The sequence below is a fragment of the Palaemon carinicauda genome, chromosome 16, assembly GCF_036898095.1.
Source record: "Palaemon carinicauda isolate YSFRI2023 chromosome 16, ASM3689809v2, whole genome shotgun sequence".
NCBI lineage: Eukaryota > Metazoa > Arthropoda > Malacostraca > Decapoda > Palaemonidae > Palaemon > Palaemon carinicauda.
Window position 1 is genome coordinate 21,096,866 of NC_090740.1, and position 24,699 is coordinate 21,121,564.

A 24,699-nucleotide genomic window follows, 5' to 3' on the forward strand; every position below is an offset into this window, starting at 1 on the left:
GAGCCATTAGACTTTAAGCGAGGGTTAACTACCCATACCACTAGTTAGTGGGGGAGTAGGGGGTAGCCAGCTACCCCTCTTACTCACATACCTATGACTCTGCTTCAGTTTGCTTGGAGGTAGGAGTTCAAAGGGGGACAGGGTGGTGGGTAAATTTGTATAAATATCTACAGGTTTGTATTGTTAGGGAAAATACAAATTACAGTACTTCCAAATTTGCCATTTCTTGCGTAACTGGAATACAAACCTACGCTATTTATATGGGTTGACTCACCCATTAGGAGGGTGGGCGTCCCTGCCAATCTGGCTTTTTGGCTTTTACTCGGGGAGTCCCCTTTATGTGTGTTAGCACATAATAGGTGGAAACCCTACACATCACTAAAACCTTGCTATGTATGATCTGTGGCCTACACAAGCTTGTGTGTTTATGATACTAGCAATGTGGCTGTCAAGGTAAGAGTTCTTCCTAGTCATAGGAATCGTCCGAGGTCACCGAGACATTCCCAATACTGTACCACCTTGCCAGGATATGAGGACGTAATAGTTTTGACACAATACCAGGTTACACAAGGGAACAAAATTTTACCTGCAGTTGGTTAAGGTCAGCTTTGCAGAGGACCCTGGATGCTGATTTCCTCAAGGGGGTAGGATGAAGAAAAGACAAGGCCAGTCATTCTTATTTATTCATTCAGACTAAAACCGGATAACCAATGCCCTCCACCTCCTGCTACTTGTCCATCAAGGAACTTCAAGTGTTAAACCCCTTGTGGTGCAGCCACCACAGGACCAATGGAGAACGTATTGAATCTCCTGTAGGTTATGTCTTGCAGGTAGTGGACGGTGAGGGACATTTGACACTTCCACACATCCGCTTGTGGAACCTGCACCACAGAGTATTTTTTTTTGAACGCCAGGAACGTAGCAATGACCCCGATGTTGTGTGCTCTGGGTTGAAGTGTCGGAGGAGGATCTGGATTCAGTGCGAGGTCAATGATCTTGTGAATCCAGGCAGAGATGGTGTTCTTCGTGATCCTCCTCTTGACCTTCCCCATGCTGATATAGTGTGTTGACACTCGGGGCGAGCTCTCATAGTTTCCTTGAGTAAGGGCCTCCAGTTTCTCTTTGACATGGCAACCATTGATCTGCATCATTGGTGATGTTGCGAAGAACTCCCAGACCAAAAGGTTTCAGATTCTGGGATCTGAGCTCCCAGAAACTAAGCCGAGCATTACTTGGTCATCATCATGAATAAGAGACATTAAGGGTGTCCCATGGGGTTCACCAACTCTCTTGGCAGAAGCCAACACGAGCGGGAGACCTGTCATAAGGTCAGGATACTTCTGCTGCTCAGGGTCCTAAAACAAGGTCTCCATTCTAACTAAGGGTCTGCCGGCTTGAAATTCTGTACGTGGGGCAATGCTGACGTGGAGAAAGGTTCATTCCTTCCGGTCTGAAGGCGAGGCTCAAGGACTAGCGGTGCCTTTCCTTGCTGAGACCAAGAGAAGTTTTCCACCTGAAGGTAACCGAGGAACACCCCTAATGCTGGCATAGTGGTATTGAGGGGAGGGATACCAACTTACAGACCACTTAGCCTGCATTGACTGAAGCCAAAGATCTATCCAGGTATCCAGACATTCTCTTTGCAACCAAATGCAGTAGAGACTCCCTGAATCAGGAGGAGTTAGATAGTCTCACCACGTGTGACGTTGTAGTGAAGATACTGGTTTGTGGAAGATGTTCACATGTGGGTGTTTAGAGTCGCTGAGGGGGTTCTCTCGGGATCTATGTCAGGGGATCTTTAATATTGTGGGGTAAGTTGTTAACCGATTAACTATCAGTGTATTGAGAGAAATCTTTTCTTTCAATATAGGATTGGTCTCAATAATAAACTGTGCAAGGATACACAAGGTATGTTGGAAAATAACTACTGTATAATATATACTATAGTTTTCTGTCTGCAGTATATACTATACTGCAAATATACTGACTACTGTATAATCATATACTGTAGTTCAGCCGGCATGTTACCGGCTAGGCTAGCACCTGGCGGCACGATCCAGCCGGCCTCACCGGCTGGGTTAGTACCTGACGGCACCGGTCCATGCTGGCAGGGTTAGTACCTGGCGGTACTAGCTGACAGAGAGAGAGAAAGCATGGAGTGAAGGGCAACCTTATTGAATGTTTGTTAACAATAAATAAGGGTGTAAGTACTTAACCTTACTGCCTTCCTCCGGAATGGTTCAAATGGAAGGGGAGAATGCATCATTCAAGCTTCCATCCAACCACAAAATTCGTTGCCGGTCACTGCCGGCATCGGGGATGTGGATGGCAATCCAAGAGAGGACTGAAGAACACTCGACCAAAGAGGGGTCTCCCACCGGCAGCCGTCACAACCTTTCCCGGAGCCTTGCGTCCATAGGGGAAAGACTGAGTGACTATACAGCTGCCTAGGAGCCCGGCCGGCACCACAACCTACCCGGCAAGCGGTGAGATTATAGGATGATGGCCACAGGGTTGCGATGGCTGGGCCATGGCTAAAGGACAGAGAGGGGCAGGGAAAGGGTCCTGTATCAAGTCTGGAAGAAGGCGGCAGGGTTGCCGCCACCACACAAGGAAGAAGCTCTGTTTCAGTAACAGCGCCATCCTAGGCGGCAGAAGAATATCTATTCTTCAGCCTAGGGTCTGCCGAAACAGGACTAGTCTTCTAGACCGCAGGGGAGAAGGTGGCAGCATCATACTACCACTTCAGGTGCGGCCTAGGGAGGCATAGCCTCCTATGCCGGCAGCTGTAAGCCGGCAGGGGAGTGACCACTCACTCTGCTGCTCGGCCGCCAGCAGAAAGACTGAATACTCTTAGGTTCTGTCGAAAACCAAAGCCAGGATACTCGCCGGAAAGGGTGGGAGACTGAAAATACTAGCCTAGTCAAGCCGGAGTGACTACTCTATGGCGAGACCAAGATAGGAGGGATTACCCTTAAATCTCCACAGGAGACGAGTATCGAATTATATAATTAATTCAAGGAGATATCTATCTCCCGTTGAATTGATAAAACGATACACGAGGGTAAACTGGGATCATGTATTAAAGTATACTGAAGAGCATAGGCTAGGTAGCCTAGCACGGGGTGAGATTTCGGTTACCTAAATCGCCGAAACTCTAACATATACGATCGACATAAGGAAGAGGAAAATATATGCATAAAATTATATCTTTTCTAGTATAATTGTGCCTAAATGACTTTCATAATTTATTAATGCTATTACAACCAGGAATGTCATTCTGCTAACTAAATAACACATGCGTCATGAACGACAGCGCCCATGGCGCCTTCGGTGCTTGGCCAAGCTCCGAACACACAAAATTACTCTAATTTCTCTGTGAAGAAGGAGCCAAAAACTATACACTGTAAAGAATAAATACTCAACTTTCCAGAGGCAGAAGAAGCTGGAGATTGCATGATAAATCCTCAATTATTCGATCACAAACGTTAGAGCAACAGGGAAAACCACCATGCGAATTCGCTACAAAAATAGGAATAAGCGCTATCTTGGATACTCGTAATAGTACGGGAGGATGGGTAACCTTGATAACGGCTCCCCTTCTATTTTCACCACTCTTCCCCCTCGAAACAAAAATGCTATTCGGGGTGAAGACTGCTATGTGTCGTATCAAGATATACGTCCCCTGATATTATGCGATATCCTTAAGAGAAATTCTAAGGATATTCGTGCCAGGAGTTAGAATTCTGGAGACCTAAAGGTCAATTCTCTGGGAATATCACTGTAGCCAAATATCCCTTAGAAAGCTACCAATAGGAACCTTCCATTAGGACGGCATGGCCTGAGCCCAAAAATAAAATTGCCATGTTCGCAAAGGTGTTTAGTATGTACTTACAAGTCCATATATAAACTAAACTTTCAATAACACAACACATAATACTGTAGCATTAACATAATAAAGTGTTTGACCTCATTTACATAATTTCTTTATATTTTCGACAGAAGTACAGCAAGTTTCCACAAAAATCTTTACTTAGAAAAACTGTATATGTAAACAAATAACCGCACTCAATTTGTCACATGTGGTATAACATATCTTAGTTCAAATCTGATCCCAACAAATAACATTGTGGCATCCATTAATTCTGTGTGTTTATTTACTCAAGTTCAATCACTTACCTTACCAGCAAACCCATTGGCAATGAATCCCTTTCTTGCACATTCAGCCATCGGGTAAAAGGCCTGTAAGTATAAAAAGGAATACAAATATATGAAAATATACAATGTGCAGTAACAGCAATGAAAAATTCAAATGTAAATTATTCTTGAGTAAGGTGTCCAAATACTGTATAGGAATTATCCGAGGAAATAAGCTCAACAGCTGACTGATGAAATTCAATAACCATGATAAATTTACCATCCAACATTTCAATTATCACAATAAACCTATCATCTGAGATCTCTTAAATGTCTTTACTTCCTAATATACTAAACATCACTTCTTACCCATTTCAAATATTTTCCTTTAATATGACAAATTTGGAAGTCATTTGTATTTTTCCTAACAATAGCAGGGGGGGAGGGGGGTAGCTAGCTACCCCTCTCACTCACACATCTGTGATTGTGCTTCACTTTGCTTGGAGGTAGGACTTTGAATGGAGACAGGATTGACAGGCAAGTTTGTATAAATAGCTACAGGTTTGTATCATTCGGGGTGCCCCTTTTCCTTTGGTCAAGAAACGTCTTTTTGGTTGGTCTTCCCCACAGCTCTCCTCTTTGGAGGATCCTACTCAGTCTGCCTCTTCTGGTTCCCAACCCTCGCCTGGCTCTCCGGACTTGTCTTCTCCTCAACAAACCAGTTTGTGGTTTGTTCTCCTCCTGCAAGGGATCATTTGCGATCTCCTCCGGAGTACGTGCTACCTTCAAAGGGTCACATCTCGTCGCCTGAGCGTCCAGCAGTTATTCACCGTCCATATACACACCATTCACCTGCTCGCTGAGCTCCTGCAGAGCCACCTCCATCTCGTAAGGCTCCTGTCCAGCGTTCCCCTACTTGTCAGGTTCGACGTCCAGACTCCAGCCGACCCGCAGCTCTGGCATTACATGCCCATCCGACAGTTCGTGAATTGCCTGTGCAACCGACAGCTCGTCAATCGCCTGTCCAGCCGACGATTCGTGAATCGCGAGCTCAATTGCCAACTTGTCAATCGCCATTTCGCAGATCGCCTGATCACCAGCGGCGGGACCTTCCAGCTGTTACTCATTCATTAGTTCGACAGCATTCGCCCAAGCGTCAAGTGCCTGCCAAGCGTTCACTCACTCATCAAGCCACTTCAGTGAGGCATGCACCTCGTGAACTGCCTACCCGCCAATCGCCGACTTACCACCAATAGCAGACCGAAGAGTTTCTCAGGCTTCTCGTAAGCCCCGTTCAGCTGTACATCAATCGCGTCGCTCCTCTACGGCCCGCAAAACGGCGCTTCATCAAGTGTCGGTCCATCATCAGCCCTCTCATCGAGCTGCGGTAGTTGTCTCCGCGGTTTCGCGACAACGCTTGTCAACGCATCATTGCTCACCGACAACACATAACAGCCTTCGACGATACACTAGCTTCAGGCAACTTGTCAGCGATCGCCAGGCTCTCCAGCTCGGCACCCAGCGGTTGTTCAACAACCATCGATCACCCAGCGGTTAATAACCAAGGTGAGTAACCATCCTCAGCCAAAAGAGGATCGCCGACCATCGTCATCCTCCAAGCAGCAGGAAGGCAAGACCCTTTCCAGGTCCCAACGTTCACTGTCGCCCTATTCCCCTCCCAGCAAACGCATAACACCACAACCGCAGGGGAAAGAGGAAGAGGGCAAGCTTCAGGGGTTTAAGATCCCAAAGATTCCAGCACCGAAGAAGGAACCTGTGTCATCCCTCCATTCTTCATCCAGGATGAAGCCTCCTCGAAATGACCAGTCAGCCTCTTTACCTTTACAGGAGCTGTCGGATAGCACATCCATAAGCAGACAGCCGTCGTTTAGCGCCTTAGTCAGGGCTGTGGCCCAGACCTTCAGGCCTGGTATCAATCCTCCTCACCCTGAGGAGGCCTCCAGGGTTTCCCTGGGAGACTCCACCATTTCGACTGACTCAAGGCAACGAACTACGGCTGCATCTCCCCTTAAGAGGAAGAGAAGGTATCCCGACAAGTTAACGTCATTCAGAGTTAAGCTGACGCCTACAAGAGCTTCGAGGTCAGACGTCATCCCCAAGAAGCCATCTCCGCCTCTACCCAGCTATGCCTCCTCTTTACATCTGCGATGTAATTTTCGGAATCTCCTCAATCGTTCCTGACGAAGGAAGCTCTCAGAGAGGACTCTCTATCACCGGATCCTGTAGAGGTTCCTAGTCCTCTCCCCGCCAAGGTCATCCCACCCAGACCTTCAGTCTTGGAAACCTTTTTTCCCTCCCCAAAGGAGGTCAAAGGATTCAAAGACAGCTCCGAAGTCTTCTTCCAGGACTCAAAGACCCGCAGAGTGGGTCAGGGGCCTAGTCAGCCTTCCAGGTATCGACCGCGACCCGGTGGATGATGACGACATTGCTGCCAGCCCAACTACTGATGGTGACCAGAGGGAGTTAGAACATGCCTTCTGGCAGGTTCTGCCTTGCATGAGGGCCCACAACAGAGATGGCCCTAGACCGTGTCTTCAGTACCAAGAAGCCCCCGAAGTCCACTGCACCTCTGCCCTGCTCCCGGAGGTTGAAGGGCGCTCGGCGTAAGATCGCCTCCCAGCTTGTAGACTACTCTGGGTCGTACCATTCATGATCATACACCAAACTAACCACCCCCTTCGGGTGTCCACCAGAGGACGTACTATGAGGTCCTGGACAAAACATGTTCGACGTTACCTCTCCACCACTCTCTTGAGGATCTGACTAAGGGAGTCTCTTGAGAGGCTCTCTTCTTGTAAGGTCACGTTCTTGCCATCGGAGATCTTGAACAAGGAGATGGTCGCGAAGTACGCTACGCAGGCGACTTCGTGGCTGGATCTTTGGTTGGGATCTGTGGGAATCCTGGCACGGACCGAAGATTTTTCTAAGGCAAGTACCAGGAAGGCTATGGAAACCTTCCTTCTCTCAGGCACCCACAACAGACTTTTTGGCCCACCAGGTTGTGAACCTGTGGGACGATACAATCTTGAAATGAAGGGATGCGGTGATCGAGAGATTCCAATAACATGTCTCTAACGCTAAGATTGCCAGGCTCTGGAACTCCTCTCTAGAGGGTTCCTCGTTCTTCGAGCCAAAGGACGTCGAGCAGGCTGTGAAGAGGTGGAGGAAGTCCCACCGGGACTCCCTCCTACATAGGGCTGTGACATCGCAGCCCTATAGACCACCAGCTCCTCCCAAGCCCAGCCAATCAAAGCCATCTACCAGAAAGACAGCAGCAAAGGAAACCAGTGTCTAAAAAGCCCTTCCTTGTCAAGGACAGTAAAGGCACCAAGTCCTCCCCTGGAGGAAAACAGTAGAGAGGTGGCGTCAGGAGCCACAAACGCTAGGATAGGTGATCCCCCTGCTTGTCCACTAGTGGGGGATGCCTACAAAGCTGCTGGACCAGGTGGATGCAGCTCGGGGCTGGACAGTCTCCGTGATTCGTTCAGGGTATCAAGTCCCGTTCATTTCAACTCTCCCTCCACTGACCAAGAATCCAGTGCTTGTGAGCTCCTCTGCCCTTCGGGCCTTAGTCCAGACCATGCTGGAGAAGGGCGCTCTCCAGGAGGTCCTCGACGGGTCCCCAGGCTTCTTCAGTCAACTCCTTCTTGTGAAAAAGGCGCCTGGAAGTTGGAGACCAGTCATCGACCTCTCGGCTCTCAACAAGTTTGTCATATAGACTTTGTTCAGCATAGAGACGGCAGACACGGTCAGGCAAGTAATAAGACCACAGAAATTCATGAGTATTCTGAATCTAAAGGACGCATACTTCCAGATCCCAATCCATTCGTCTTCAAGGAAGTACCTATGGTTCAATATAGACAACAAAACATACCAGTTCAAAGTGCTGTACTTCAGTCTTTCCGCAGCACCTCAGGTCTCCACAAGAGTGTTCGCCCTAGTGTCATCTTGGGCCTAGAGGATCGGCATCCATCTCCGTTATCTGGATGAGTGACTGATCCTAGCAGACTTGGTGGTAACCCTCGTTCAACACTGAGACAAACTTCCGAGGCTTTGCCAAGATCTGGGGATCATGGTAAACCTCGAAAAGTCATCCCGGCTTCCCACTCAAAGACTGGTATACCTGGGCATGATTCTAGACACCAAACTACACAAAGCCTTCCCATCAGACAACAGGTTATAGAAGCAGAGAAAGGTGGTGAGACCTTTTCTCCAATGAGAACTCTTAGCCCAGAAGTGGCTATGTCTCCTTGGACACCTATCATCTCTGACCCACCTGGTTCCCAACAGTTGCCTCAGAATACGATCCCACCAGTGGCACCTGAAGTCAAATTGGAATCAGACCTTAGATTCCCCGGGCACTCTGATCCCCATGGGACCAGAGGAAAGGACAGACCTCGAATGGTGGCTGGCAGACAAAAATCTGATGAAGGGTGTCGACCTTCTCATCCTTCCACCCTATTTGATGCTGTTTTCGGACACATCAAAGGAAGGGTGGGGCCTACGTGCTGCACCACAAGGCCTCTGGCCAGAGTCCACAAAGTACCTTCACATATATTTTCTAGAGATGAAGGCTGTATATCTGGCCCTTCAAGAGTTCCACCAGTTCCTGGAGGGTCACTCGGTGGTAGTGATGAGTGACACCACAGTAGTGGCTTACGTGAAAAAAACAAGGGGGTACTTTTTTGCAGCCCCTATTCCATCTAGCAGTAGAGATACTAAGAAGGGCAGAAGTCCACTCGGTCTCACTATCAGCTCGCTTCATTCCCGGCACGAGGAATGTGCTCGCCGACAACCTGAGCATAGTATTGCAGATAGTGGGTTCCGAATGTTCTTTGGATCATCTAGTAGCCAACAAAGTCCTGACTTTGTTGAGTTTGCCAACTGTAGACCTGTTCGCAACGGCCCTGAATTTCAGGCTCCGCTGTACTGTTCCCCAGTCCCAGACCCTAAGGCTCCCTGACAAGATGGGTTTCAACAGCGGTGGGACAACATCGACATCTATGCATTTCCACTGTTCTGTCTGATGAGAAGAGCATTCAACAAACCCAGAACATCGGTCAACCTTTCCATGACCCTCATAGCTCCACTATGGTATCACGCAGAGTGGTTCCTGGACCTTCTGCTACTCTTGACGAACCTACTAAGCTTGTGTAAGCCGCAGACCATGCTTAGCAGGTTTAGTGAGGTGTAAGGGTCTCCTCATCTATGCACTAACCTGCACAGTACGGATTACCCCTGGTAAGGCTAAAAGCCAGATTGGCAAGGACATCCGCCCTCCTAAAGGGTGAGTCACCCCTATTAATAGCGTTGGTTTGTATTCAAGTTACGGAACAAATGACAAATTTGGGAATAATTTGTATTTTTCCTAACGATACAAACCTTAGCTACTGAGAGAGAGAGAGAGAGAGAGAGAGAGAGAGAGAGAGAGAGAGAGAGAGAGAGAGAGAGAGAGAGAGAGAGAGAGAGAGAGAAAGAGAGAGATTCTATTTAAGCTTACAACCAAGTAAATTTTCGTTGTTAATGTAATACCCCAAAAAAAGTATGTACAGGGTAATATAATTTTACGAATAAATGTACATTCATACTTGTAAATGTAAATGTTTACAATTAAGCATGTTTACAGTACATCGCAGCTCTTTATTTGAGAATATGTTTTGCTCTAAGATAGCATAAAATATAAAGATTTTGTAAGGTTAAATATCAAATTAGGTTATAAAAATGATATTGTGCTAGTATAAAATAAACTTAATTATTACATTCACCAATATTTATATTCAATATCTTTGTTCACATCACCTGGTCGAGAGTTCGTTGAACAGTGTTTTTTTTCAAGGATTACGTGGTAGGGAGCAAAATCACATCAACAACATTGTTAACTATATGTGAGCATAATCGTGATACCGTAGGGACCTTGGAAACAACTGACAACAAAACCAAAATAAAAACATTTGGTAATTGATGCTGTTAAAATACATCTTGAATTGATAATAGAAAAGTACAAAAAACGTAAGATGGTGTCGCAAAAAATCAAAAGCATCCTCAACTTTCTTGGAATCCTTGAAGAATTAAAATGGCTACTACCCTGAGTAGATGGTATTTTTTCTAAACACACCTCTCACACAACCAGGTCCTTCAAACATGCGTCCCTCCCCTCTTTCAACACATATAAGCACAATTGCATGTCCGGAGGCAGAGAGTCAAGTAGTACTCCCCTGCCAGAGTTTCACGTTCAGCCAACAAGTGAGATCAACCTAAGTCTCCTGTCCTCACTGGAAATGGGCGGGATGGGAGATCCCTGAGGAATGAACAGCGATTCTTCAAGTAGCACTCTCCAGAGATTTTTGGCAAGGTGCCTGTTTGAAGAATGAGCTTCTCCAGTGAGGAAAGGTGACCAAGAAGACTGTAAGTGCTGAGCTGGTTGTTCTGTCTTGGACAGATGGATGCTCTACCTCCTTAGGCTTGCTGATGAGATTGTCTGACTACCAGATTCTTCCTGTTGTCATGTCTACCAGAATGCCCAAGTGTTTCAACCTCAGCTTGGGTAAGAGAATCAACTTTTCCTCGATTATCAAAATCCCCAAATCATAACAGAAGCAAAAAGTCGAATGCAATCCTATAGCAACTACCCCACAAAGGATGCCAAGGTCAGCTACCTGTTAAGATACATCCACAGTCATATCACTTGCAAGTGGGCCCAAGCTACTACCAAGGAAAACATACATGAACACCTGCAGAACAGTACATAGTCCAGAGTCCGGAACTGGTACATTGTACTGTAGTGGGAAAAGGGAGGTTACTTTTTAATGGACAGATGCGCGGGTACTAAAATCTATACGTCCTCCAGATCCACTGAAAGCATGATCTCTTCCTCCCTGATGAAACTTAGCAAAGATCACACTTTCCATCCTGAACTTCATTTGACACACAAACTCATTCCAGGCAAGAGGTTGATAACCAGCCTCCAATTGACTCCACTAATCTCGAATGACTTCAAGCTCATTCCTCTCCAGCATCCCTCTTACCTCCGTATGCAAAGCCAGTGTTTTTGGCACTATGCCTCTTTCAGTTTCCCTAAAGGCCTGACAACCAATGCTCTACAATTGGCAGTAGGAATGGCAGGGGGTGGGGGGGGGCACTGGCAAAAGCAGGTCCCTCTTTCTCTGCAGACCCATTGCCTGAAGTAGGATATCTCGAAAAGGCTGTACATGCACTGGTTCCTTCCGTGAAGTTGTGGGCAGTCCTTATCCGGGTCTACGAAAAGGCCTTAAGGCTTTCCTTGCCCTATCCCTAACCAACGAGTTCTGAAGAGACAGCTACTTCTGAACTAATTTGTTTTGTGAATGGAGAGAACAAGGCATCCTTCCTCATCAAACACCCAGTTGACCCACTGATTACTGACTTGTGCCATGAAGGTCACTGCCTTCCCATCGCACGGCACAAGATTCTTTTACTTAAGTGTATTAGTCAACCGTGCAAAGGCAATGGGCAGCGAGTTGTTAGGTTATGAGTTAGCCTAACCTAAGTCAGCAACTATCTCTATTACCACACCCCTATGAATGAAGAGGGCTGACTGTACTTTCTCAGCTCAGAAAAAGCTTGAAGAATCATCAGGCAGGATCTCCCCACCCTTTAGGAACTCTCACTTGTATAACGCTTCGAGGCCAGGATTGAATAGGGGAGCTCTACGTGAGGTCTGGTGAGCCGAGGTGTATGAGACAGCCAAACAATGGTAGCTTTCCTCCTGCTGGGAGAAGAGTAACGTACTTCTCCTAGGGAATTAACTCTGTGAATGCTGGTCAATACCCATAAAAAGGTGGAATCTGACTTGCATTCTTCCATATCCGGTGTCTTAGGTCCAGCTGGCTGAGGAAGGACATCGTCAGATTCATCGAAAGTCTAGATCGGGGTCATCCCTCTCTGATACCATATCTGGGTAATCTCAGAAGGGATCGAAAATCAAATGGTCTCTCACTCCTCTCTCCTGTGAGGGGACCAAGGCCAAGGGGGACTAGCAGCCGCACTCCTTCTAGGATCTCTCGTAGCTTGTGAGTCCTGGGTTACCCTGAGGGTTCAAGAGTTTACTGAAAGGCAGTACAGTACTATACTGAATCTGTTCTTTGGAATGTCTCCATTGCAATCTCCATACTGTCCAACACTGGCCGAGATCTGCCCCATATAGGAGTAGGCTGTCAGTCTGTCTTTTCCTTCCTCCATCTGCGAGGAGAGGGAAAGCAAAAGGTCGAGTCAAATTCTATCAGCAACAAGCGATAATAGTCAACTAAAGCTATCTCTCTGGGTGACAGAAACTTGCGATGATAAGGATGCCTCGTGGAGATTTCTCTTGCCACCTTCGTTCATCATTGAGCTTTAAAGGCATGATGTTTAACTTTTGAAATTGAAGCAGGGCGTGGGGAATATGCGACTTTGTCTTCTTAAGAGAGCAACCACAATCTGAGGATCTTCCCGACCATCATCGTAAGACGTATGCCTAATTGCAAGTCTAGGATGTTGTGCCACTCTAGCATAAGCTCGTGTTGGTGAAACGCACCTCACACGCGCCTCGGTGAGGTGCATCTGGTTGAGACTTATCTGTGTTCTTCAGGATGAGATGAATGAAAGGTCAAGCAGAGATAGGGGTGCTACCTTGCATAAGCACTCAGGTGAGAGGGGCTCATCATTCTGTAAGCACGATGGTCGAGCAATCATTGTCTCTCGGCAAAATGTTCCAAAGAGCTAGAGCATTTGGGCGAAGGCACTCATCCTTGCTTGCGATACTTTGTGAGAGGGCGATCTTGACATGCATGTAGATGCACATGTTTGGGCTAGGTGAAGGAGAATACGGCTGTCTACTCAATGGTACCTTTGCATTTCATAAAGAAAAGGCACTTAGGAGATATGTCTCTTTCGGAGGTCTCAGAAAGTCAAGAGGTTGAGGTGGCAGTGGCTCGCTTCACGGGTATGAGCCCCATGAGGAGGGACTACTTTCTCTGAGCCCTCATTGGAGAAGAACTGATGACTTCTCTTGCAGGAGCAGCAACACTCTCCTGAAGAGTTCTCGCAGCAAACACTTTCACTTACCACCCCTTGAAGTTCTAAGGAGGGCCACAACAAACGTAAGGTATCATCCATCTGTAAAACAAAAGCAGACATAGAAATCACCCCCAGGGTGGAGGGTACCACGTTTTGCCAGGGGAAAAGGGAAGGTTTCCTGGTCCGGAGGTTTGCCCTAAGGTTAATAGGCCACTACTCTAACCTGACCAGCCTCTGGAGGAGATTGACAAGAAAGGATTGGAGGGCAATGTACCGGGGATCAGAGGAAGAAGTCGTCCCAACTTAAAGGATGACCCCAAAAGTGAAGAATCCCTTGTAGACTACTACTTCCACCTCCTGCCATATGCTACCCACTGGGAGGTGATCACTCCCAACAGTCAGCACAAGGGGAGGCCTGACTGCAGTAGTGTCTCTGTAGGCACAGCACAAAAGGTGAGGATCCACAGTTATTTTCCGACACCCCTAGACATTTCCGCAGGCATCCTCACTGAAGAATGAAGTCACTAACATGCTGGTGAATGAAAAACAAAATGTTTATAGTCTGTCAAAAATTCCAGTCAACAAGAACATCTGTCCTCTGATGGCTGCTGTCAAAGTGACTACTCTGTAAGCGAACAGGAGAGCTTCCCCAATCCCAGTCACCTGAACAACTGTTTACACCTCATTATAACATTTTAACAGCCATGTATTCCAGCTTTGCTGTGATCTCTTCTATGTAAAAGACGAAGGTTTGTATTTGTATCAGAACAAGTCCTAATTATATAGATAAAATACTTAATTTATTATTGGAAATTTGCTAAAAATTATAAATAAAAAAGAATGCATTACCTCACAAGCAGTCACAGTGTCTGCTCCACATGAAACTGCCATCATGGACAGAAGGCCAGTTCCAGTTCCTATATCCAACACATGAACTTCTTGCCCTCTTCTACGTAAATCGGCTATTGAACGTCTCAGTCCTTCATAATACTTATCGTTCTGTCAAAGGAAATTTGAAAAGGAAGTAAGACATAGGAAAGTAAATGTGAAAGAATATTAATTTCATACAAAAAATAATCACAAATTTCTAAGTAACTTATATTTCTCCTAACTATAAAAAACCTAAAACCTTTAATAGGAGTATGACGTTGGCAAAGCTGAAACAGTCGTTAAACTTTTAACAAGGTAAACTTAGTTGGTTGCCAGATGGAAGGGAAGCCCTGACCCCCCAGAAAGGTAAGCAGCCTTCACTTTGACCTTTGGGCTAGTCGCTTGCGACATGGTTGAGGCGGGCCATGTAACTCAAGGGTCTTGAGTTTGTATATGTAGGAAAAATATAAATTGCTTTGAAATTTGTAATTTATTCCTACATGTTATACAAACCATCGGCCTTTATTAGGAGACTTATACTGAACTTACGAGGAAGTAAGTCCCTATGACCGAACCTCACTTTGTTACCCGACCTCAGAAAGGTCAACGAACTTTGGTCCTAGGAATGAGTAAAAGTCATGACTCGTGTCAACTCCCTAACCTCCTGTGCACAGGGATGCAACAGGAGTCAGTACCATGAATTCTAAGTTAATAAAGAATCTAGATGTCCAGTGTATTAGCATTATATGATTAATTAATGTGTATACAAAGGGTCTATCATCTGCCTTGTTTGAAGGATGGGGAAATACTTCAAATACAATTTCAAATTGTAAAGAAAAGTCACTGGTGCATAGCTTACTCGCAGCTAGCATCCAGTTCAACAACCTATCGGCATGAATGCTACACCTCTCGGGAGGGGGAGAAAAAGAGAAATTGCCAGTCATTCTCACCTTTCATTCTTGACCTAAGGCGCAACATCTATCAAAAGGTCTCCAGGTACCTGTGGGAATATTCTCAAAGGTAGTGTGCAATGAAGGTCATCTGACATTTCCAGAGTCCCTCCTGCATGACCTGCACCACAGACAAATTCTTCCTAAGGTTAAGGTAGAACAGATACTCCTGATTTTGTACACCCTTGTCCTCGAGGGTCTGCTTCCCTGAGCTTCATCTGGGGAGTAGGAGTGTCTGATGGTTTCCCAAAGTCAGAATGGAATAGTATGCCTGGGGATAGGTTTCTTTACCTTCCCCGAGCCTAGGAACAGTCTCTGTACTCAGCACTGAAGTGTTGAGTTCTTTTCAGGTAGCATTGCAAGGCCCATACATGACAAGGAAGTAAATTGTCATGATCGGAAGTTGCTTCTTTAAGGGAGGAGATGAATAAAAACTCAAACCAGGAATCCAGCATGGCTGGGTTCTGCATTTCTACAATGAATTTTGGAACAAACGAACAGGAGACCTCCGTCCATCCCTCATCATAACAAATGGCATATGAAATGTGTAATTTACAGACCCTCTTCACCGAGGCCAGGCCAAGCAGAAATACAGTCTTCAGGGTCTGATCACGATCTGACGCCTCATTTAGAGGCTTATAAGGGGGTCTTTTAAGAGACCTAAGGACTTTTGTGATGTTCCATTCCGGAGGTAAAAGTTCCTTCAGAGGACAAAAAATGGTTATAGAAGCAACCTGCTGTTGCACCTCTCCATTTGAGGACCCAGTTTGCCCACTGGTTGGCCGACTGGCTCACTAAGAAGGTAACCACCTAACACCCAGAGAGAAGAGAGAACGAAGTTCATGAACTTCTTCACGTTGTCCGAGGGAAAGTGGGACACTGAAGTGGGCTACGGCCTCTGACTAATAGTTTATCTATAAGATAGCCAGAAGGATGGCCATGGATTCTATTGCTGTGGACTCGGATGGTGAAAAGGAGGTGCCTTCATATTTCAGCCTCTCTATCCATGACCCCTTTGTCACCTCCTCTACTGCGTCATTGGTTGATAAAGGAGTACTGTATGTCGAACATCTTCCAAGACATGCAATCTCTACGGTTTAGACCTTGACAGACTGACTAAACAGCACAGAAATCTTCAGTACCAAAATCTGAACGTCTACCTTGTTCACAGCTGCCAATGCTAGTCTGGACAAAGGCACAGTACTTTAAAGTTCAGTCAGGAACTTTGCGAAGCGCCGTAGAGTAGGTCAATTGATGAATTACCTCCTTCTATGGGCTCAAGTTGCCTCACCAAGCTTTTGAATCAATGCCGAAACCTTGAAGAAGGTCAACTATGTCTTAGGGTTGTCTTTCTGCTAGCATAGGACCCTGATTTGGAGTGGAGGAGTCTCATGGATTTTGAGAGATCTTCCTCCCAGTGGAGGATTCCATGCACGAGGAAAGGATATCCATTGGCTTAGGGTAGGACCAATCATGATCTAAGATCAAACAGGGGTGGTAGTTCTCAAAACGAGTGGCTAAAGCATGACTTGCCAACTCTCTGCAGACACTAGCAATGAGTGATCATCCTCCTTGCAGGGTGACCTTTTAAGAGCCAAATGTTTTCTGGCTTTAACCTCCTCAGCAGCAGGCTTGAGCTTGCACTCAGATCAAGAGTCAGAAACAGCCCGATCTGAACCTGGGGAAGAATTATGAGGAGTGTAATGTTCTTTCTTACAAGATTTCATGGTTCATGCTCCATCCGACCCTGAGGGCTCAGGAGATGAAACTTGCCTTCTCTCTTTGGAGGAACAAGGACTCTTCTTCATTCCCTTCAATGTCTTGGGATCTAAAGGTGGGATGTCTTCAAAGGGGTCTGGTCACAATGACGACTGGCAGACCAGCCACTACTGGTCTTTTAAGATGGATATTATGAAGTAGACACTAACGTATCCTCTCTACATTCCCTGAAAATGCAAGGAGCTAGCTCAAGATCTCCTACTAGAGCATGCTTGTGACTATGAGGCTCAAGCACATTCATCACCATATCTGGGTGATTATTTGTGCATTTTCAGGAACACATTTTGGGAGAAAACTGCTTACGAGACTTGTATTGTGATCAGGAAGTCCACGATTGCCACTCCAAACAAGACTTGGAAGCATGAGCATTCTTGTCTTGGGAGGAGCATGAACGCACTGTCGGAGACTTTTTATCTCATGGTAAACGAGAAGTAGAAGCATGACTCTTCTTGACCCTAAAGGGAAAACCTTGGGATCTTCTGGCTCGTAGTGAATGAGACCATGACGATTGTGCTCGTATATATTCGGACCGAGTGGGTTGGTTGTTTGGTGATTGTGCACGAGGTGATCAATTCTCATGAGAAGAACGAGCCTATTGGAAACGTCCCTGCTTAGCAATCTGTTAGACGGGGGATTCGATATCCACTCAAGCTCGATAATTTATTAGAGAGCTTGCAACCTCACTACCCTTGTGGGGGGCTTGATGGATCTTATGGGTCTACCTGCTGAGTTATCAGCAGCCGCTGCCTTGTCCTCCCTGGTCTTAGTTTGATGGAGGGGGGCTTGGCCACTGATCACATGTGAAAAGTATATGGACAGTTGCTAGAGCATTGTCACAATCACCTGCCTCTGCCATTCACAAGTAATTTTCAAACCTTTGAATCTCCTTTCACTGGACAGAAGATTACGGCAATCACGAGTCAGAAGCATCAGATGATATTTCATTATTTTTTGCAGTTTCATTATCAAGAGGCCAGTCATCAAAGCGTCTCACAAGCGTCCCAAGGCAAAAGAGTGACTAGAGTCCTGACTAGCCATGGTCTGGACTGATCTCTTAAAATTCCAATCCTTAGGAACCTTTCACAGAGCTTCCTTCACGAAGGTTGGGCTTCAGTGTAGCGTTACTCCCCTCAAAAGACCATACAGTGGAATTATTCGGTGTCTTGTGAGACTACAAACAACCGGTCATTCTGTCCTTTGGTGACGTCTTCTTCTTCAAAGTGGCAGTGGTGATCGTGCATGCGGAGATATTGACAAACACCTCCTCTGCAAGAGGAACTGGAAGAGCAGCAGCAGCAGAAGACTTTTGTGTTCTGGTTGATACAAGTGCCTCCAGAAGTTGCTCTCTAAATGGGGCACCATCAATCCCAAGCAAAGGCCACAATCGAAACAAATCAAAATTTTCCCCAGGGTCGTCAAGAGTAATAACACATGGGTGTGTGTGTGCGTGTTAAAGATATAGTAGTTGAGAGAGAGCGAAGGGTGTATTGTCCCCACTAGAAGAGGATAATACAACTACCTTATCAGAACCATACCCAGAGGGTGGAAGGCAGTCTCCCTTCCCCCAACAGATTCACCCAGAGGACAAAGCCTCAGAAGAAATTGCAGGGAAACCCACCAGCTTTGTTCCTGAACAAGGGAAAAAGGAACTATAGAGCTTCTTCGGCATCAGCTTAGGCATGCCCTCTGATGACAATGAATCCCTCTTAGATTTTTTTTTTCTTCTTAGCAAACTTACCACTGAAAAAGAGGCCACTCCATACAGACCTCACATGGGGATGACTGTGAACAATCATGTCCCCTGCAAAAATTGCAAAGTACATGGGGGTCCACCTTTCCTCCCGTTTACTCACGTAGCCGTTATTAGCCTTTTTTGTCAGAGAAAATATGCATGTCTGGTTTTGGGGTGGACATCACAAACACTTAAAAGAGAAGGGAAAGCTTTTATTAGTCTAAACAACCATGGAAGCCAGCATTGCAATGTAAGTCTGTACTCAGCTGCAGCCAAAGTCAAAATGTTGGTTACTCTGCTTGTCAGGTGGATGTGGCTTATTCGCCACCAGCGACCAACTATGCTTATTTTGTCAAAAGCCTTTAATGGCTGTTTCAGCTTTGTTGATGTTATACTCTAAAAAAAAAGGGATACAGTTTGTATTACGTGTAGGAACAAAATAACATTACTCTTAAATTGAAAATACAGTATACTACTATAATACATGTGGTTACTGTAATATACACACCCTTTCTTGATCATGGAGCATATCAGCATAAGCAGACCTTGCAACTTCCTGTTGAAAATCATAATTTTCTGGCTGAAGCTCCCATTCCATCTTCCCAGTAACGGGATTCAGCTGGGAAGTGAAGATGCTCATTTTTCTATACTGAAGAACTCTGAACATAAAAATTAAGTTCATTAGCAAAATATAAAAAGACCAACAGATATACAAATAATTCTTTTACTAATTTATTTTCAGGAGACACTTGCATGATATAATTCAATAAATCTGAATACTATTCTGTACTGTAAAGTATTTACAAAAGTCAAGTAACAACTGAAGTGGGAGCTAATTGTGGTGCTAATAAAATTGCCATTTGTATTGAAGACCTAGGTATCACTACAACATGCATTTTTTAACCTGCAGTACCTATTGTACATCTACATATAATTTTACTTAAAATATTATCAAGAAGACAATAATACTAGGACTTCACAAAGCATCATACAATGACAAATTCGGAGATAATTTGTATTTTTCCCTAACTAATACAAACCTGGAGTTATTTATTTAGATTATCTTTCGGCAAAGCTGGAAGGTAGCCATTAGACTTAAAGTGCAAGGTGGCAACCCTGTCTAGCCGCTTGAGCAGGTAGGCTTGGAGTACCAAGCCACCTCTATATATACTCTCACAGTTGAGGTATGTCACTTTTGATTGCAAGCAGGACTTCTGGTGGACAGGTGATGGCGGGCCAATTTACATAAACAACTCCAGGTTTGTATTGGTTATGGAAAACAGAAATTATCTCCAAATATCACAAATTTTAAGTAATTTGTATTTTTCCTAACAGTACTTACATCGAACTACTTTCTTAGGAGCATCTAGGATCTCCTCCCAACCGACTAGAGTTTTGTGTAGTTTACCCTAGTCCCGTTTTCTATGAGGGGTAACCTCAGGTGGAGTGATACGCGCCCTGAGGCTAACCCCGGGTCAGAGAGCATGCTTGCTCAGGTATCGATCTCCAGTAAGTTCTCTGGTCGCGTCGCGATAACATCTCGACGCTCTCTCCTTACCCAGTGCGACCCTTTGTGTCTCACGCGGTCCCCACGTGGACCCATTGTGTTCATTCTATACCCTTTCCTACCCTTCTCCTCTGTGTTCTTCGTGTACGGGCAGCTTATGTTCCCCTACAGCCACGTGTCCGGAGTGCGAGTCCTGGAACGAGGTGCAGTGGGTGCGCTTCGGCACCAAGAAGAAGAAGGCGTCCAAAAGGTCACATAGGAAGCCGAGCCTCTCCTCGCCGCTTACTTCTCCCGATGCCTCGTCGGATAGAGCTTCTCAGCCATCTTCCCCTACCCAGAGTAGGGGACGAGGTAAGTCAGTTGTGGGGAAGAGGCCCATTGCTCTTCCCCAGGAGTCTGAGTGGGTGCGGTATAGCACCAAGAACAAGTAGGCGACGAAGAGGTCACCTAAGAAGCCGAGCATCCCTTCCTTCCTTGCTTCGCCGGGCGTTTGTCTGACCGAGCTTCCCTACCACCCTCCCCCACCCAGAGTAGGGGGCGAGGTAAGTCCGTTGCGGGGAAGAAGCCAGCGGCCCTTCCCCAAGAGTCTGATCTTCAGGATAGTGGGGTTGTGGCGTCGTTCCAGGCGAGTGAGGGGCCGGAGGGAGGGGCGCGAGTGTGTACGGGAGACGGAGTCCTGGTGCAAGCAGGCCACGTCTCCTCTGATGACCCCATGTGGGGGAAAAATGTCCCTAATTCTTCTCCAGCCTCTTTGGCGTGTTTTTCAGTCACTTCTGCAACCGAGGGCGACGCCGAGAAGGAGCTTTCCCCGCTGTCGGACCCCATTGCGTGGGTTTCCCCCAAGAGCAGTGAGTGGGTGATGGTTCACCGCGATAGGCTGCTGGAGCTAGCTGCGGCGCCGGGCTCTTCAACTTGGCATCCAAGGACGAGCTCCCCGGATAGATACTCCTCCGGCAGCAGCGGCACCCGACGCAGGGACTCATCATGGCAGGTTCCAGTCGAAAGGCGTAAGACCGCGAAGGTTCCGGCTCTATCCGCCCAGCGGAGAGAGTCGCCCCTTCGGTCTGGCAGCCGAGTCCTAACCTTCAAAGGCCACCTAGCTCGTCACGAGCGCAGCCCTCGGCTTTCCTCGACGGGCAGGCCCCCAGATACGAGAACCTCCGGAGAGATGTTGGACCCAGGACGGAGGCCCCCGTCCTTCGACGTGAACCCCCGCGAGAGCGTCGGTCCAGGACTCCCCCACGTGCGAGGTCCTCCGTCGGAGTACCCCCGTCACATGTGTCAGCGCGCCCAACGAAGGATCTCCCAGAAGGAGGCACAGAAGAAGTCGTCCCCCTAGGGAGGAATGGGTGCGTGTCGCCATCCCACACAGACACCTCCTGGGAGCTTCAGCAGTTCCGGGTACCTCTGGCTGGCTCCCAAGGGCTCGTTCTCCCGCTCCGAAGTACGCCCCCTACAGCAGTCTCTGGCAGACCGGCATAAGTCCGCGAAGGTTCCGACTCCTTCCGCCCAGCGGAGAGTCGCCCCTTTGGTCTGGCAGCCGTGTCCCAGCCTCCAAGACTTTGACAGGCCGGCCAGAATGTGAAAGATAACCAGCAGCCACGAGGAAGCCCGCAGCAGCTTGGTCCTCCATGGGGAGATACAAGTTCAGGACAGAGGCCTCCGTCCCAGCGGCGATGCCCATCCTCCATCCAGAACCATCGAAGTCGTACCACGACAAAGGATGCCTTCACCCCAAGCGGGGGCACCCGTCGTAGGTGCCCCTTCTCAGGCAGAAGGGCATCCGACGGAAGGCTCAGCGGACGAGGCCCCCACGTACAGAAAAGTACTAGCCCTCATCAGACTGCACCACAGGCTGGACGAACCGAAGCCCGCGACGGATGAGGACTGGCTCTCAGGCCTCACTGGCTGGCTCCCTAGTGCTCCTTCGCCATCTTCGCGGTACGTCTCCTCCAGCAGACCCGATCATCAACGGAAGTCATCGCACCAGGTCTCGGTCGACAGGCATAAGCCCGCGAAGGTTACGACTTCTCCCGCCCAGCGGAGAGAGTCACCCCTTCAGACTGGCAGCCTTGCCCCAGCCTCCGGTTCTTCGATGGCCCGCCCTGAACGAAGGTACCAACCAGCCAGCACGGGAAGCCCGCGGCTCCATGGATCTCCGCAGGAGTGCCATCCGTCCAGCGGAGGCAGCCGCTGGCTCAACCCGGCAGCATGGCATCCATACCCAGTACCACGACAGCTCCATTCAGGTTTCGTGGTCAACCGCTGGTATACCAGGGTACTCACACCCCACGGATTCCCCGGGAGGGGGTAGACCCATGACGGATACCTCCGTCCCGGTGGCTCCATCCGTGATGGAGCTAGCCGCTCCATCGTCCCGGCCAGCCCCATCCAAGCATTGGAGGTGGCCGCTGACACACCTATGACGGATATCTCCGTCCCGGCGGCTCCATCCGTGACGGAGCCAGCCGTGCCATCGTCCCGGCCAGCCCCATCCAAGCATCGGAGGCGGCTGCTGACATGGCAAGGTACTTAAACCCCACGGATTTCCCCGGGAGGGGGTAGACCCATGACGGCTACCCCCGTTCCAGACGGCTCCATCCGTGACGAAGGCAAAGTGGTTTCCCCCCTAGCGGGTCGAACAGGGCTATTGCCTCTCCAGTGCCTGCCTCAGTGGCCACTGGAGAGGCACCCCCCCCACACCTTTGCCCAGTGCCTCTTTGGTTCCGTCCGCCCATCGGATGTAGAAGTTGGCACACGTATCTTTCCCTTGCCTTGCCCCCCGTAGAGGAGCTTCGACTCCACAGTTAGCCTTCAGACCCTCCAGGAGAGGGCGTTAAGGCCGCGGCTCTCAAAGGAGATAGGAGGGGAGGCCCCTACTCCTGCCGACGCCTCAGGTGGGGGGATGCCTCAAACGATCTTGGCAAGCATGGCAGGACCACGGAGCGGAGGACCTGGTCTAAGTTGTCCAGTCTGTCCGCGGAAGGGAAGGCTTTCACTAACCGGGAGTCCAGAACCATCCCGAGGTAGGTCGTCCTGGTGGAGGGAATCAGTTGAGACTTCTTTAGGTTGATGGTGATCTCCAGAACGTTGCAGAACTGCAGTAACCTCACGCCTTGCTTCTTCAGTACTTCCTCTGAGGCTGAAAGTAGCAACCAATCGTCCAGGTAACGAATCAAGCGGATGCCTTGTTCGTGTGCCCAGACTGAGACTGTTGTGAAGACCCTCGTGAAGACTTGGGGGGAAGTGGACAGCCCGAAGCAGAGGGTTTTGAACTGCAACGTCTGGTTCTCCCATTTCACCCGTAGGTACTTCCTGCTGGAGGGATGAACTGGGATCTGGAAGTAGGCATCCTTGAGATCTACTGACATCATGAAGTCCCCTTCTCTCAAGGACGCCAATACTGATTTTGGAGTGTCCATTTTGAAGTCCGTCTTGCAGATGAACTTCTTGAGGGCTGAGAGGTCTATAACCGGTCTCCATCCTCCTGTTGCTTTCTCCACCAGGAACAGCCTGCTGTAGAACCCCGGACCTGGGTCCTGAACAGGTTCCATTGCCCCTTTCGCCAACATCGCTGAGACCTCTCCCTGCAGAGCTGTCCGTTTCAAGGGATCCTTGGGGGCTAGCCATTCCGCCTGCTGGTCTGTTATCAGAGGAGGAGAGTCCGCTAGGAAGGGCAATCTGTTCCCTTCTTTCAGAACTGTCACTGTCCATGGGTCTGCTCCGTGTTTTTCCCATGCTTGCCAAAAAAGTTTGAGGCATACCCCCACCTGAGGCTCCGGCAGGAGTAGGGGGCCTCCCTCCCTATCTCCTCCTCGATGAGCGGCCTGAACGACCTCTTCTGGAAGCGGAGAAGGATGGTCTATAGGCGGCTTGATTCGGGGCTGATCCCCTACGGGAGGGCTGAGACGACTGGGACCATGTTGTCGCCGAGTTGTCCCTCCTAGGGCGGTTAGGAGGGCGAGGCGAGTCGACGGAGGGTCTTCTAAACGTCCGCCTCCTGACCGGGTGGGGCCTGGTCTCGAACGGCTCCTTCATCCTCCGAATTCTCTCCATCGCCTCCTCCGCTGCCTTCGGGGGAAAGATTGAGTCGTCCCACAGGGTCAGGTTCCTCAGAGATTTGGCCGCTCTATCCGGCAGCCTCCTGGATATCTTGCTCAGAACAGTGTCCTTCCTTCGTAGGACATGGCTAACGACAGGTAAGACAAGAATTTTAGGGCCTTGCCTCCTGAGCTGATGAGTTCCTTGAGCAAGGCCTGGGTCTCCGGAACTAACAGGTCGTATGACGACTGAACGCCCACCAGGGTGGCGGCCCACCAGTCTAACCAGGAGACGTTGACAAGGTCCTTCGACATCTCCTCCATCATGAACGCCTCCGAAGGAGAGAAGCAGATCGGAGCTATGGACGCCCTTTCTTCTGAGGCTCCTTGCCCTAGTACGGTAAGTGCCAGCTCCAGAGCACAGGCGCCCGCTCGCTGTCCCTCTGGGAGGTAGAACCTGCTCTGGGACTTCAGGCCCTGGAGCAGCTTGGACGAGCTCTGGCTCTTGGGCGCCTCGGCGTGGTTGGCCACTATCCTGTCCACGTGAGCTTTACCCAAATAAACGTCCCTCGCCAGAGGAAGGGACAAGGAAGGGCGCTGCTGGACTGGGGCGTCCACTATTCTATTGAG

The 24,699-nt window shown here is 48.3% G+C and overlaps 1 protein-coding gene across 2 annotated transcripts in view; it reads right to left on the reverse strand.

Annotated features, from left to right (window-relative positions):
• Positions 1-24,699, reverse strand: part of Art7 (arginine methyltransferase 7) — a 210,426-nt gene that overhangs the window by 178,316 nt on the left and 7,411 nt on the right. For both annotated transcript variants that reach the window (XM_068389650.1, XM_068389651.1), the window contains exons 2-4: positions 19,031-19,181; positions 14,041-14,190; positions 4,180-4,242 (exon numbers count right to left, since the gene is read on the reverse strand). In XM_068389650.1, coding sequence (XP_068245751.1) covers positions 4,180-4,242; positions 14,041-14,190; positions 19,031-19,162 — 345 coding nt within the window. In that variant the 5' untranslated portion in view covers positions 19,163-19,181. The remainder of the gene's footprint in view (positions 1-4,179; positions 4,243-14,040; positions 14,191-19,030; positions 19,182-24,699) is intronic.